Source organism: Porites lutea, chromosome 3, assembly GCF_958299795.1.
Source record: "Porites lutea chromosome 3, jaPorLute2.1, whole genome shotgun sequence".
Taxonomy (NCBI): Eukaryota; Metazoa; Cnidaria; class Anthozoa; order Scleractinia; family Poritidae; genus Porites; species Porites lutea.
In genome coordinates, this window is record NC_133203.1 from 10,670,923 (window position 1) to 10,684,892 (window position 13,970).

The window sequence follows — 13,970 nt, forward strand, 5'->3', positions numbered from 1 at the left end:
TCACTATATAACGGTATAACAGTACTGGCACATACAAAGAGTGACACTAACATACGGAGGAGAAGCTGACGTGTTTCCTGGGTTTTGATGAAAAAAAGCATTTGAGCTTCTAACTTGGTTTCAAACGTCGCGCTACCGCCGTGCCGAACTCAATTCATAAATTATAAATACATTAGAACACATTTTAAGGTTTGCTAAACCGTTTCTTCATTTTTGTGTTTTGTATTCGGCAACAGCCGTTGTATTCGACTGAATTAAATTCGACGTCTGAAACCAAGTCGTGCTGGTGTCGTGCTGCAGTCGAACTACATTCGAGCAAGCTTACCACGACAATAGCACGACGTTTCAAGCCCTGATGATGGAAGTTAAGGGAATATTTGTCAACACCAGCAAACTGCAGTCCATTGGAATTTGTCGAACTTCTTAAACGTTGTTCGACTTTCAAAAGAGGTGTCTATGAAGTTGGCCTCGCTAAACAACCCTGAACTTAACAACCCTTACCTTAACATAACAGCATGGTCTGAGCCATAAGCTCCAACTGCAATATCTAATTATTGTGGCAGAAGATTAGGGTTAGAGAACTTTAAAAAATCCACCACACTAGCTATCATGGATTTATAAACTACGACATACCGGGATAACCATTTTCATCAACATCAACTCCTCCGGATAAGGAATATCCAAACAACTTGATTCCCGTTTTGATCGTTAAACCTAAAATTTTCTGAAAAAAGAAAGTAATTCGCAATCACTGATACTGTAGTACTCATCCTGAATGGATTGATACTTCATCGAAAGGTTTGCTCATTATGTTACAGATAAATTTTATATTCTTGGGTCAAAGGCGGAATTATCTTAAATATCTCCAAAAGGGTTATTTAAGGCCCAATTCAAAGGAAGAACTTTTCATGTACATGAAAAGATCGAGATTTGAATCAGTTAAGTCCGATATATCTAATTTGGTTCGAACCATTCGACACTCCCATGCGGGCCACTCGAACTTAAAAGTTTGGGTGGCCAGCATGGAAGTTTCGAATGTGGACCTACTTTGTTTCAAAATCGAACTTCTCACTGTGTGCCGCCATGCTTTTGACTGGAAAGCATTGTAGACCATTTTTATATCGTGATAATGAATTGAGTCAACTTATTTAAGTTAAATGTTTGAATCAACCGTCAAACTTACCATTTGGGTCTACTTAACGTAGGTATTGAGTTAGGTACGTACAAAAAGACGTTTGTTTGAACGCCTAAACAGCCCCCTCCCCCACACACCCCGGTCCCAAAAACGTTTTCTCATTTGGAGACGCCTTAGGCCTTTTCCAGGGTTGGGCGAGTGCTGAAAGAGTTATGTCGTCCTTTGACGATGAGAGGGATTCCCGAACTCAATCTTGAATCGGGCGTGGCTTCAGCGGAATTTGCTAATGAAAAGTTGTCCAAATGAGACATGTATCTTAAATGACTGAACTAACACCTATAATCACAAAGCTACATCGCGTCATAAGCCAATGAGTTTGATTTCTTTTGTTTTCTCTGTACTTTTGAAAGTGTTTGAAGACTGTAGAGATAAAGTTCTTCACCTGTCTGTAATGCAACTCTATTCCTTTGCTGCTTCCATGATATAAATACACAGCACCACTGCCATCTCTTTCAAACGGTGCACCAATAGCAATGTCTGTGGTGAAAATAACGTACGCGTGAAAATTACGTAATCGTCGGATTAACAGATCAGTTGCTTTGTCCCTGGGGAAAGAGAGCCCTTTAATACATTTCCTCTAAGTTCAACCCGCTTAATACGGACACTTTCTATGGCCCCCTCAGTGTCCGTATTACCGGGGTCTGACTGTACTTCCATATCAGAAACCGGGCTGCTTATGGTGGGGACACTGTTATTGCTGACTGCTGAGGGAAGCGATGCTACATGTGCTAGCTAACGTTCTTCCAGTCGATGATGTTGACAATGATGTTACTGATGATGGTGACCATGTAATGTACTGAAGAAGGGCTGAAAATGACGTTCATAACTATGGGACTGCTACTGATGCTGTCACATGCTAATGCTGATGTTGCTATGCTAAGGTAACTATACTGATAACACTGCTCTATTATTCGTTGCGGGCGACCAGAGAAGCCCGTAATCCAGTCTCCAGGTTGTTATTACCGATGCGCGGCACGTATATAGCCAGCATTCGTTGGCATTCGTTTAGACTTCACTAAAAATGAATGGAATGCACAGAACACAATATGATCACGCGCTTTTTGACCTTCTATCACGTGAAGCCTACGCAAATCACAGCGTTGGAGCAAAAGCTTCTCCACTTCCAATCGGTCCGGCTCGCCCGCACTCCCTAACCTTTGCTTACTACTGGTATTTCACCATTATTGGCTACTGTTTTCGCATGTTAGCAACAATTACCAAGGTTTAGGTTCGTGCAGTCAGCCCTCGAAACCAAAGGCTACTTTTGATTATGATTGAACTGCAAAGGTCGGATCACTCAAGGGTGTCACTTTAAAAGCAGGTACAATCGGAAAACATATTCCATGTAGAAAAAATAACTTCCAGCTTTACCTTGAAACCCATCGGCATTTAAGTCTCCGACGGCAGCAATACTTTGTCCAAAATGAGCGTTCACTTTTCTATCTCCCTCAAGAAAGTTGTCTTGCAAATTAAGTGCTCCCTGCAGATTAAAGTAAAACAACATTTAAGTGTAAAAAGAAACTATGTTTAAAAGTGGTCTCTCCCTAGGACGACTACGAGAACGGGATTTTCTCAATACTTAGAAGAGCACGTACGTTAACCAGCGTCATATTGGCGGGAAAACGTGATAGTCGTCGTCATCCTACAACTTGTTTTAACGAAAATACGTAGTGGCGGAAACAAGCTACGAAATGTTAAAAGTTTTATCATTTTGCGAACGGGATAAAGCTTAAACCTACGTCAATAGCAATAACCGTCTTAACTTTTCTGGTGAAAAAAGTAAAAGTAAGTAAAAGTAAGTATATTATTTGCGGATTACGCTTTTTTAGGTCCATTCTCCCCTGATAAATCCCTTTTAGCCAATCAGAATCGGGGAAATATTTTGAATGAATAATAATTGATTTAAAACAACCATCGTTCAAAATGGCGTTAACGGCTATCCGAAGTAATAAAACAATTACTGAATTCGGCTTTCGTACGATGTGAAGAATAATGCAGTTCTCGCAGGATGTTATCCACCTCGGGCTTTAGCCTCGGTGGATAACATCCTCCTAGATATGGATAATTCTTCACATCTTACTGAGCCTCATTCAAGTCTCTTCCTTGTGGTCGCCCTCGTCCTATAATCTGAATGTCTCTATCAAGAACGAAAAAAAAAAAAGAAACACAACCTGGCCGTTGTTCAAGTAGATGTACACTCTCCCTTCGTCTTTAACATGAGTGAAGTATGGAGCACCGACGAGAACGTCTGTAAACCTGTCACAAAAACCGGTCAAATTTTATTACTGTGCGATAAAAACAAGAAAATGCGTAAAAATGTCTCGCATACGATCATGCCTCACGCTGGAGGCCTCTAAACAGGTAGACACTTCACTCTTGCAGCTGTTATTTGACTATGCTGATGTTACGTGGCGGGAAATTTCAGAAGGGGGATTTGCACAATCATGCAACTAGGAGAAGAAACAATCTGCACCCACCAAAGCTAAAATGCACCATGGCAAAAGAACTTTTAAGTATTTAGGGGCTATTTATTTCAATTCTTTACCCAATTGCGTTAAAAGTGCCACATCCTTAAATAGTTTTAAAAATATGATTAGGTATTTAATCTTTTCACTTTTATTTCTTATTATTTGGCACAGACTTTTTATATTAAACTAGCTAGACTTTTGTTGCATTATTGTTGATTTTAATCTCGTACTGTACATACTAGCCTATGTACAGACCCCATCCCCCCCCCCCCCCTCCTCTCAGTAAATATCGGAGAAGGGGCCCATTCTCCGATTTTTACTGAGGGGAGGGGGGTTTGTACACAGGCTATATACATACCTTCGGATTTTTTCTTTTAACTTTTAAATGTATACATCTTTATTTCCCATGTCCTCGTTGCTGAATGCGCTACTCTGGTCAAATAGTTACTTACTTACTTACTTACTTACTTGAGCGACGAGCGACGGAAGAGAGGCGTTTTTCACTTTAAAACACTTGACCGAACGAAATTTGACCTGATCAGTGTCTTAACTCTCATAGAGATGATTTGCCCGTATTTTGGAAAAACCAATACCCAAGGATTCAAAAAGTCTACTTCTGGTTGACGTGCGTCACCCAAAACAGCTTTGCTCAAACTCCCTATAGGCCATTTGCTCGATGACGTCATTTTACTACTACTACTACCAGAATCCTTCAGGGTTTTGCTTTCTTGTGCAAATTAGGGCTTTTGTTATTAAAACCTCAATGGGATTAACAAATTTAAATATGAAAGAAGAAATGAAATGAATTCTGGTCTTAGTAGTAAAAAGACGTCACATGCAAATGGCCTATTAAGAGAGCAATGATACAGATACACCCTTCGAATCTTTGTGAAACTTACTGATTGTTATCCAGATCAACAGCACAAATGACACCTCCGAAATACGTCCCAGTCTGAAAGCCAGATATTTAATTAACCTAACTAATAAGATTGCTTATCACCAAGGTTACATCCACACTTGATGCGAGCGATAAACTTCAAGTACCCAAGCCAGAATACGCCAGTATCGAAATATCAAACTTCATAATTGGCTCCGATGCTAGGCAAAATAAAACGATTTAAATGAATTATTAATCACTGAATCTCAATGTGATTTTTTTATTCCTTTCAGCCTCGGAGCCAAGTATGAATTTTAAATATTCGTAACTGTCGTATTAGGGCACGGTGCTGTTATTTTAGTTCCGAGGCAGTCCAATGCTTTTCCCCGTCAGTAATTCCCCGCTGTTCCTAAGTGGCGTCCATTAGGGCGAAATGAAGCACATTTGTACATCTGTACATATCGGGTACTCAAACTGTGAACACAACACCATTTTGTGCAGGTAACCAGGCAGTAGTGCTCGGTCACTGAGTGAAAAGTCTTAAGGACATTACTACGTTAAAGTTTCAGATGCGACGTTTCAAGCTGCACACCATGTATGTCACTCTTTTTATCTTAGATTTGTTATTTTCTTGCAATGGTATAGTTAAACATTTCGCGCCAATCTTGAATGCAATATTGCACAATAAATTTTAGAAACATAGTTCAACACAAAAGAAAAATATGGTTATGTAAATGTCATCCAATGACCTCTCGACGACTAAACTGAAAATTCTGAAATTCTGAAAACAAATTAGCATTGTGGTTTTGGTGTACATGCCAGTTTTTCTATCTCGTCCTGATTTAAATTCAAGTTTTCTTTGTCTTGGGAAATGGCAATGCATGATAATACCTTTGAAACAAAAGAAATTAAAAACACTCCCATTCTTTTTAGTACTGAGGAAAACAAATAACTCAAAACATCTACATACCGGTATATTCTTTGGTCGAGGTAACGTTGATTTCACCGACAAATAGTTTTCGTAAATATGATAAATAACAACCTACAGAGGAAAAGGAAACAAATCAGTACATGGCAAGTAGGCAGGTATGAAACTTAAGAGGAAGTGGACAGAAAAAGCACAAGAACTTGGATAAAAAAAGGTATTTACTGGGTACCGTTCAAAAGACGCTCTATAAAATCAATACTTTTATCCATTCTAAAAAGGGCAGATTTGATAACCTCTCCTCCATTCACGTCTTTAACCACTCCATTTCGGTACAACTCGGCAAAATCTCAACCTTGGAATGTACATGTTTTATCGGCGCCTAAATTCTGTAATTCGGAACATTGAAATAAAGCAGAATTCTGTAACTCGGCATATTGCATTAAAGCAAAAGTTCCATACCTTCCCTTTCACACCGTCGGCTCTTGGGGCTCCACCAATGTATTCTGGAAAAAAAAACGAGGCGAACGTTTCCACGTCATCACAGACTCATGAGAAATAACGCAGGCGAGCGAGGATGCACGACTCGGACGTCTCCTGCGTAGCAGGTAACTTAATCATGACAGGCCGGGTGAGGGGCACACTCCAAGGGGAGAGATTCTTTCTTCACCCTAAAAAAACTGACGCCTGCAGGAGCCCATAAGCTGGAGCGAGCAACTTCCATGTGCTCGGGTCACGGCGTTTTCACGGACCAACTTATTTTTAGAACGATTTTGGCGCGAATTTTGAATACCTTTTAAATTCCATAAACTTGTCAACAAAATCTACAGACCTTTTTTAAAAGGCAAAAAATTTCATTTTTAGGTCTGTACGTAATTAAAATAACGTTTACTTTTCCTTTTCGAAAGCGCTCATAAACATGGTGGAGTTCTGTTTTGGGGGAAAAAGTGCCCCAAAATGTGTCTTAAAATAAACTGGTCCGTAAAAACACTGTGTTATAGGCCCTGTATGCATGGGAGTTATGGGCTCCTGCGCCTGCTAGCGGGTTGATCTCCCCCTCTTCCCCCCCCCCCCCCGATCGTACGCATCGCGCTCACTTGGGCTCCCACTAAGACCCATGCTTCTACTGCGCCTAGTTGAAAAAGTAATAAGAAATCAAAATCACTGACAATTCTTCTTAAAAAATAAAGAGCTACTTTCTCAGTTCAGTTCTCAAATGAGTTGAGTCAGGAACACCTAAAGAAAGATGAAAACTCTGAAGTCCATTTTGACGAATGCTTTTTATTTTATTCAAAGCCTGTTTCGATTGCTTTGAATAAATTTATTTTTAAGCAGCGGTTAACGGGATCACACGGAAAGATAATTTCCATCGATGGTCAGTTTAAACAAGGTTTGCGAACCTATTCGTTTTCTTTGAGTAAAATGTCCACTGGTCACGGAATAACCTGAAGTAAAACAACACAAAAAGAAAAATATATATATATAAGTAACAGAGGGAAAAATCGCCTCAATAGATAATATAGTGAGATGAACTTTGTAGCCTGGCAAAGAATATCATATATGCCTCATTCTAGGTAGTAATAGCCGTTATTTTGGACCTAACCAATCACAGCCAAGGATTTATACACGTAACCATTTTGGTCAAGCCCACGTCTAAATAGTACGATACCATATTTGTCACATGATTGGATTTTGTCACATGATTGAGTTGTAGAAAAAGGCAAAGCGAATCCTGTGTTCTGATTGGCTACCCGAGCACACAAGATGGACCTATACTATCTCGCCCGTTCGGGATTTCACGCGTCGGTCCCGCAAAAAAGTTCTTTTTTGGCCATACAATAAATCTTTTATTGACCGAGCTTGTTCGGTCAACATGGCAGGATATTGGTCTGTTGTTCTTTCACTGACTGACTTTACTAACTTCGACCTCTTCTTGGTCCATTAGAAAACGCATAAAAACCCCTAGGCCAATATCCAGCCGTCTTAACCTCACCCTTGCTCAATAACGCAGAAATCTCAAACTATTTTTCCCTTGTCCTTACTCCTTGCTACTAAGGAAATGGTGAAAAATTTGTCATCATTATTACTGAAGTCGTGAGTTTTGAATCTTAGTCGCTTCCTTTCAGTCTACAGCGTTTCTCTCTCAGCTGATGAGCTCTTTTACCGTTGAAGCCCCGCAAAGTCTCACACACGTAAAATTGATGACATGGCCATGGTTTTCCCGAAATTCTGTGTAGGAAACGTCTAGCACCATCCACGTTGAGCGGGTTTGGAAGAAAGGGGTGAGGGTATCTTTAACCGCGACAAGGAGAGAATTACAGAAGTGTCCGTTATCATGATTTCACGTTTAATTGCATCACTGTTACACATAAAGTTGTTAGCTGATCTCAGTGCTGGTAAATAATGACGTACCCATGTAGTCTCCTATCGCGAGTTCACTTAGTCCGGACTTAACAGTCTTGCCTCTATCGCTGTACAGCATGAGTCCGCCTAGACACAATTTCAATCATAGAAAACAATTTACCAACAATAATAGCATATCATAAGCACAGTGGAACTTCGATAACCTGCTTTCAAATAGATTTCTTTGCTTTTACATTTTGTTTTCCCACAGGCATCTACCGTTGCTCCGATGTTGTATCAATTAACGTCCAATTAACGATACAGGCATGTATAGGAAGTCCTTCCAGTGATGATAAAATCTCCCGCCTCCTTACACCGGCACTTTATGAACGGGAAAAAACCTGGAACGGTCAGGTGCAGAACAAATCAACACTTTCTGAAAACGAAAAATGGGGTTGAAGGGTTCCCAAAGGACAGGAAGATCATACAAATGCAGTAATCTCCTAATATGCCCTCCTGTGAATCATTTGGTACACTGGTTATTATAGAGAGCCTCACCTTTCCCTCTCTTCGCTCCAACTACTCCCATAATCACATCATATCCATCCACTGAGTACTCAGCACTCAAACCAGCTGTGCAATAACCATAGTAATTATTGCCTTTTCGCTCTGGAAAATAATATATGGAACTGTCTAATATTCCAAGTTCTCAATGGTTTAAACTCAAGACTCACCGCGTCAAGGGGTGAGTCTTTAAAGACTGTTGGTGACAGTGAATAACGGTTCGAAATCAAGTGAGTTGTGTATCGTCAAGTTGATATGGTATTAGAGAGCTTTAGATTCTAAGACGAGGACGACTACGAGTGCGAGATTTTCTCGGTTCTAAGCAGTGCTCGCGCATGAACCAGCGAAATTTTGGCGGGAAAATGTGATAGTCGTTTTCCTTCTACTACGAGTTTTGTATCAGCAATAATGTCGTGTTGGCGGAAAAAAGTTTTCTAATGTTGGAGGTTTTATTATTTTGCGACCAGGAGAGGGCTTAACCTCCTTCAATAAAGATAACAGTGCTAATTTTTTGGAGAAAAAAAAGTACAATGAAGCTTTCCGGAATGTCAATTTTTGAGAATCAGCGAAAAAACTTTAGGTCAAATCTCGTCCCGAAGTCGCTCTCGTTCTCGAATTTAAAGTTCTCTGATAAGAAGACGACGACAACAGCATGTTCCTTAAAAAAACCAACAGGCTATCTGAGCATTGCACGTGCAGGTCAATTTAGGGAGCTTAAAGGAGCTAAGTCACCTCTCTAGTTTGGCCAAAATCACAGTGAAAAGAAACATTTTGCACTGAGCTTCAGTGAAATTTCACCCGCCTGTCACCTTTGACAGAGGAAGTTTATCGTTGAGATCGAATTATTGAGATGGCAAGAGGGGTGTAAGATTCATAACGTCACTGATTCCCTTTCTGTTACGTCACTACTAACCTAATAACTTAACCCTGACGATACTCCTTGTTACGTTGGATACTAATTGTGACTTACTATTTATTCCGTACCTGTCGAACAGGGATCGACAACCCCATTATGAGACACTCCTGAAAGGTCTTGATTAAGAAGATTACACCGTCCGAGAAGCCAACTATAATGAACGTCACCGCCCGCATTTCCTGTCACAGGAGCTCCACGAAAAATATACCTTGGAGCACAGGCCTACGAGATAAATTTCCAAAATGATTTGAATGCGAAATTAACCAAGTGGCCTGTAGGGGTAGGGCTGTGTGACGACTCACTGTGACTGGTCTGAAGCAGATGAACTTAACTGAACCACAGTCACCACTTCCATACCACAGTCGATGGGTAATGCATGTAGGTGTAGTCTGAAAGGTCATAAGGTATACTGTAGAAGGCACGGCGATGAAGTGGCTCGGGAGTGTGGTTTGTACATTGGCTACTCTCTGCAGACTGGAGAATGAACTTCCGTAACTACAAACTGTATACAGTCGAAACTCTCGAAAGCAACCAAGCAAACTTCCAAGATTTAGTATTGGGTTTACAAAGTAGTTGGTCGCTTACAATAGTCGAACGGGCACATGCTTATTCGAAGAGTTAGTAAGTGTAGTGTCATGTCGTAATAAAGAGAACAGGGATCAAAAAAGAGATCAGCAGACCATGAGTGTGGCAACAAGTAAACCAAGAAAAACTAACTTAATTTCCCAATTAAAGTTTCTTCCACAATTTTATAGCTTTACGTACTGCCTACGTGTTTCTTATTATAGGGAGATACCGCAGATATCCATGTGTTGGCTCGGATGATTAGGAAAAATAAAACGCAGAGCAATCTGCTCTGAATCGTCTTCCTCATTTCTGAATGTTTCGCTAGCGATCATTGGAAAATATTTTATTTTTCCCCGGGAGGTTTGAACAGTTAAGATTCTACTTTAGTTGAAAAAGGTTTGGCGTTACGACTGAAACATGTGTACATAAACAGAAAACATGAGCAGAAAGTATTATTCATACCAATGCCTTGCCATCTTTTCCAGTGCTATAAACCACTCCTCCAAGCCACATGCCAGTCTTCTCTTCCATGTTTACCCAGGTGTTTGGTACATCATTGAAAGTCACTTGTTTTCTCCACACAGCTGAAACATGAAACAAGTTCTAGGGCTCAAAATAACTTTTCAGCCTACTAACGCTCGGCCCTAAGCCCCTTCTTTCTAAATCCAACTATCCTACGATCCTTAGCTATAAAAGGCCTTTCCCGAAACTTTTCCCACCGCACCGAAGCCTAGTAAATGCAAGGAGAGGAGGAGAGGAGAGAAGGCGAAAGGTAAAAGTCACGTTTACACCCAAAGGGCCAGTTATGTAAACGGAGTTTAGCCAGCGTTTAACAAAACCGCGTTCTAAGCCATTTTCGGTTCTCCCAATGCTTTTATCTTAACACCATTTATCATGAAACGTTTCAAAAAAGCATAAGTCGTAGACTGCAAAAACACTTATTTTCTTAAAATTACTCACTAAGGAAGATATCTGGAGGCCCAAAGATTTGCTAAACCGCGGTCTAAGTTTAAATAAGCGACCCAAACACAATACATTAGGCTGTTTTTTTTAGCCCCCAAACAGAAAGCCGAGAAGAGCTCAACCTATAGCGGGGTTTTGGGCAGTTTTGGTACTAGCTCGACTAGCTTCAAAAGGCGTTTCCTGGCGAAATTCCCAAGCCCCGCCGACGGGTAAACTGGATGGAATGGGGACAGCAACACGACAGTCAAGATAGACTTAAGATAAATGAATGGTTAAAATTGTATCTAGGAAAGAAATTTTATAAGTAAAAACTTACGTCGGTTATCAATGTTGATGACACTGCACTGTTGATTTCCAGTGTATTCACATCGGTACGCTGCTCCATACCTTATTAATGTCTCAGATCCAGAAGCAGAAGTGACATTACTAAGAGGCGCTCCAACTATTACCCTGAGCACACATTAATTTACAATACAAATTAGCTTTTGTCTTTCTGATTTAGATTTTTCACAATGACCTTTATCCTAGACAAACAACCTTGCATAGGACCAGGAGAGGTCTCCACCCAGAAGAGTCAATGGGGAGAGGACTTCCCAGAGGGGTACTACCCGAGAGTCCCCTTCCACTACCACATATATGACATATATGCCGTACACATACCGAGTATGTGCAATCGGATGAGTTCCCCTTTCTTAAATTCTGGCTCTATAAAAGAAACTTGTGTAACTTTCCACTTTTATTAGCTCAGGAGTACCATGCAGGACCATGCAGTGGGTGGGGGGGGGGGGTGCTAAAAACCACATCATCTCCAAGGACATTTTGCGAAGCTCCTGGAGAAGAGGATAATTTAACCCACTATTCTGAACCTTTGCCTAAACAAAGCTGAGTACAAAATTGAACTCAGATGGTATCATCTGTTCAGGGTTTCACATAGTCTTGATGTCTGTTAACAAGTTTAATGTTGCTGAATATTTTCTGCTTTTATTGCTTTTAAATGTGCAGTTGTCTGTCATTAGTAAGTAATGGATGAAATAAAAAGGACAATGAAAATAAATTGATGTGTTTGTTACAAAATTTTTTGCGGCTTCAATGCAGGTGAGTAAGGCTCCCCACCCCCCACGCCCCTCATCCTCAAACCCTCCCACCCACACCCAGCCCCCTTCAAAATGTGCATATTCTGTGCTAACTTTAGTAACTTTGCATGGATACGTTTCGTCAAATGCTTGGCCAGGTGTTGGCAAGTGGAGTGTTCCTCAGTTTATCCATACATCTGGTTTCAATAAGTTTCAAATCTGGTAACATTACTTTGGTTTTGAAAAGTTTGCCAAAGGTGAAATTTTTCGGTTCTACTATTTTCTCCAACTCTCATTTATTTATTAAGAAAATAACTGATTTAAAACTAATTATGTGATAAGAAGAAGCAAGGTTGCTAGAGCCGCTGGAGGCTAGCCAACCTGGTCCTGGTTATAAATCAATGCTAATACGTCATACTCTAACAATATTATTACCATATAAGCTTACTTGAATAAAATAAAAAGGAGTTACAATAACAGAAACAAAGCCGCTTGAACTTCTTAGTCAAGAATGAATGCACACAAATTGCAATTTTCTAAAATAACCTCAGGAAATGATCTGAATAAACATTAAGTTAAATGATTGCTTTTTCCGAACGACCGTCAATAATGATAAAATTGGTAGTTAATGAGAGGCGCTGTTTATTAAGACAACCGAGTGATTTGGTTTACAAGATATATTGACACTTTAGTTTAATGAGTTGACTCAGTCTTCTAGCAATAATTGCGCTAGATTGACGTTAAGTGTGCCGTCAGTTAAATAATAATACTTATAATAAAATGCCAGCACTAAGCGACCGTGCATTTTGCAGACAAGACGGCGGAGCCAAATTGAGTCACGAAATTAGGAAATTGTAAATTAATAAGTGTCAATACCACTGCTGTTATCTTGAGAAACACATTTCATGAGTTTAATTCGGGATTGCTGTTTAAGATATCGCTCGAAAACGTGGCTATAAAAAACTTTTCATGACTTTAACAAACAATCTTGCTTTTTCAAAACATTTTCACTTCTCCAAAGAATTCAAACCCCGTTTGTCTCTTGTGGACTATAAATTCAGACTCGATCATGTATCCGAACGAAAGATTGCATTACGGAAATATGTGATCTTTAATTCTTATTGCGATCAGTGATAAACGATGAATGAGATCTAGTATCTAAACCTGGGATTATACTCACGCCGAAATTAATAGTAAAATTAAGAAAATAAATCCAGTCTCTCCGTGAATTTTGATATTCAAAAAGTCTCTACCTTCGAAGCAAAAACACGCCGCACTGGACCAACTGATCTCTGACAACACGCACACGTGTTCTAATGAAGTAATGTTAAACAATAAAGGATCTTACCAGTATTTACTTTGCCATGAATGAAGAGCCACAGAGTATCCAAAGTAACCACTTTCCGGAGGTCCATCAAAGACGATAGCATTTTCAATATCGAGGTTAAAACCATACGTTTCCGAAGGGTAAAGCAAACAACACATAACAATACGGAATAACACGTCAAAGTTCATGTTGTTCTTAGCTTAAAAATTTCTCTGGTTACATTGGCTCTTTGCTGTTGGTATCATGAGTAGGGCAGTAGCTTTCTTCTATAGTCTAAAAAGGAGTAACCTCTTCGACACAATAGGAAATTCTGTCCGCAGCGTGGATTCCAAGACAAGCAAAAGGCGAAGAGTTACGACAACCTGACAGTGAAAGATCGCAGGGGTTTCCCTTTCAACTCGCGTGATCGCGGGCTCGGCCACGACGACCAGGGGTGCGCGGGAAAAACACATGCTGCGAAAGCAAATTAGCTACTTACGACATTTTTATACCTTGCCAATAATCGACGGACAAGTAGACTAGTCTATGCTAGCAAGAGAAACTGGGGATCAGTTCAAACAAATGAGAGTACATTCACTAACCTTGATTTTCGTACGGTGCAAGCTAAGAATGACATGCTTAAAAGATTGATTTCTACCAATGGGAAACAGGTGTGCGTCGTTTATACGCCTTCGTTCCCAACGAACATCTGCTAGTGGAACAACAACTTCCGTTTTGTTCGTGGGGGTAGGATAGAAACCCAAGCGGGAGAA

General features: G+C 40.2%; 1 protein-coding gene across 1 annotated transcript in view; it reads right to left on the bottom strand.

Annotated features, from left to right (window-relative positions):
• Positions 1 to 13,573, bottom strand: part of LOC140931541 (integrin alpha-8-like) — a 30,585-nt gene extending 17,012 nt beyond the window's left edge. Inside the window, exons 1-15 of the mRNA XM_073381348.1 lie at positions 13,240 to 13,573; positions 11,135 to 11,268; positions 10,318 to 10,439; positions 9,357 to 9,510; positions 8,367 to 8,477; positions 7,878 to 7,955; positions 6,866 to 6,910; positions 5,928 to 5,971; positions 5,511 to 5,582; positions 4,563 to 4,615; positions 3,367 to 3,451; positions 2,567 to 2,675; positions 1,578 to 1,672; positions 634 to 724; positions 502 to 547 (exon numbers count right to left, since the gene is read on the bottom strand). Coding sequence (XP_073237449.1) covers positions 502 to 547; positions 634 to 724; positions 1,578 to 1,672; positions 2,567 to 2,675; positions 3,367 to 3,451; positions 4,563 to 4,615; positions 5,511 to 5,582; positions 5,928 to 5,971; positions 6,866 to 6,910; positions 7,878 to 7,955; positions 8,367 to 8,477; positions 9,357 to 9,510; positions 10,318 to 10,439; positions 11,135 to 11,268; positions 13,240 to 13,406 — 1,406 coding nt within the window. The 5' untranslated portion in view covers positions 13,407 to 13,573. The remainder of the gene's footprint in view (positions 1 to 501; positions 548 to 633; positions 725 to 1,577; positions 1,673 to 2,566; positions 2,676 to 3,366; positions 3,452 to 4,562; positions 4,616 to 5,510; positions 5,583 to 5,927; positions 5,972 to 6,865; positions 6,911 to 7,877; positions 7,956 to 8,366; positions 8,478 to 9,356; positions 9,511 to 10,317; positions 10,440 to 11,134; positions 11,269 to 13,239) is intronic.
• Between the last annotated feature and the right edge of the window lie 397 nt (positions 13,574 to 13,970).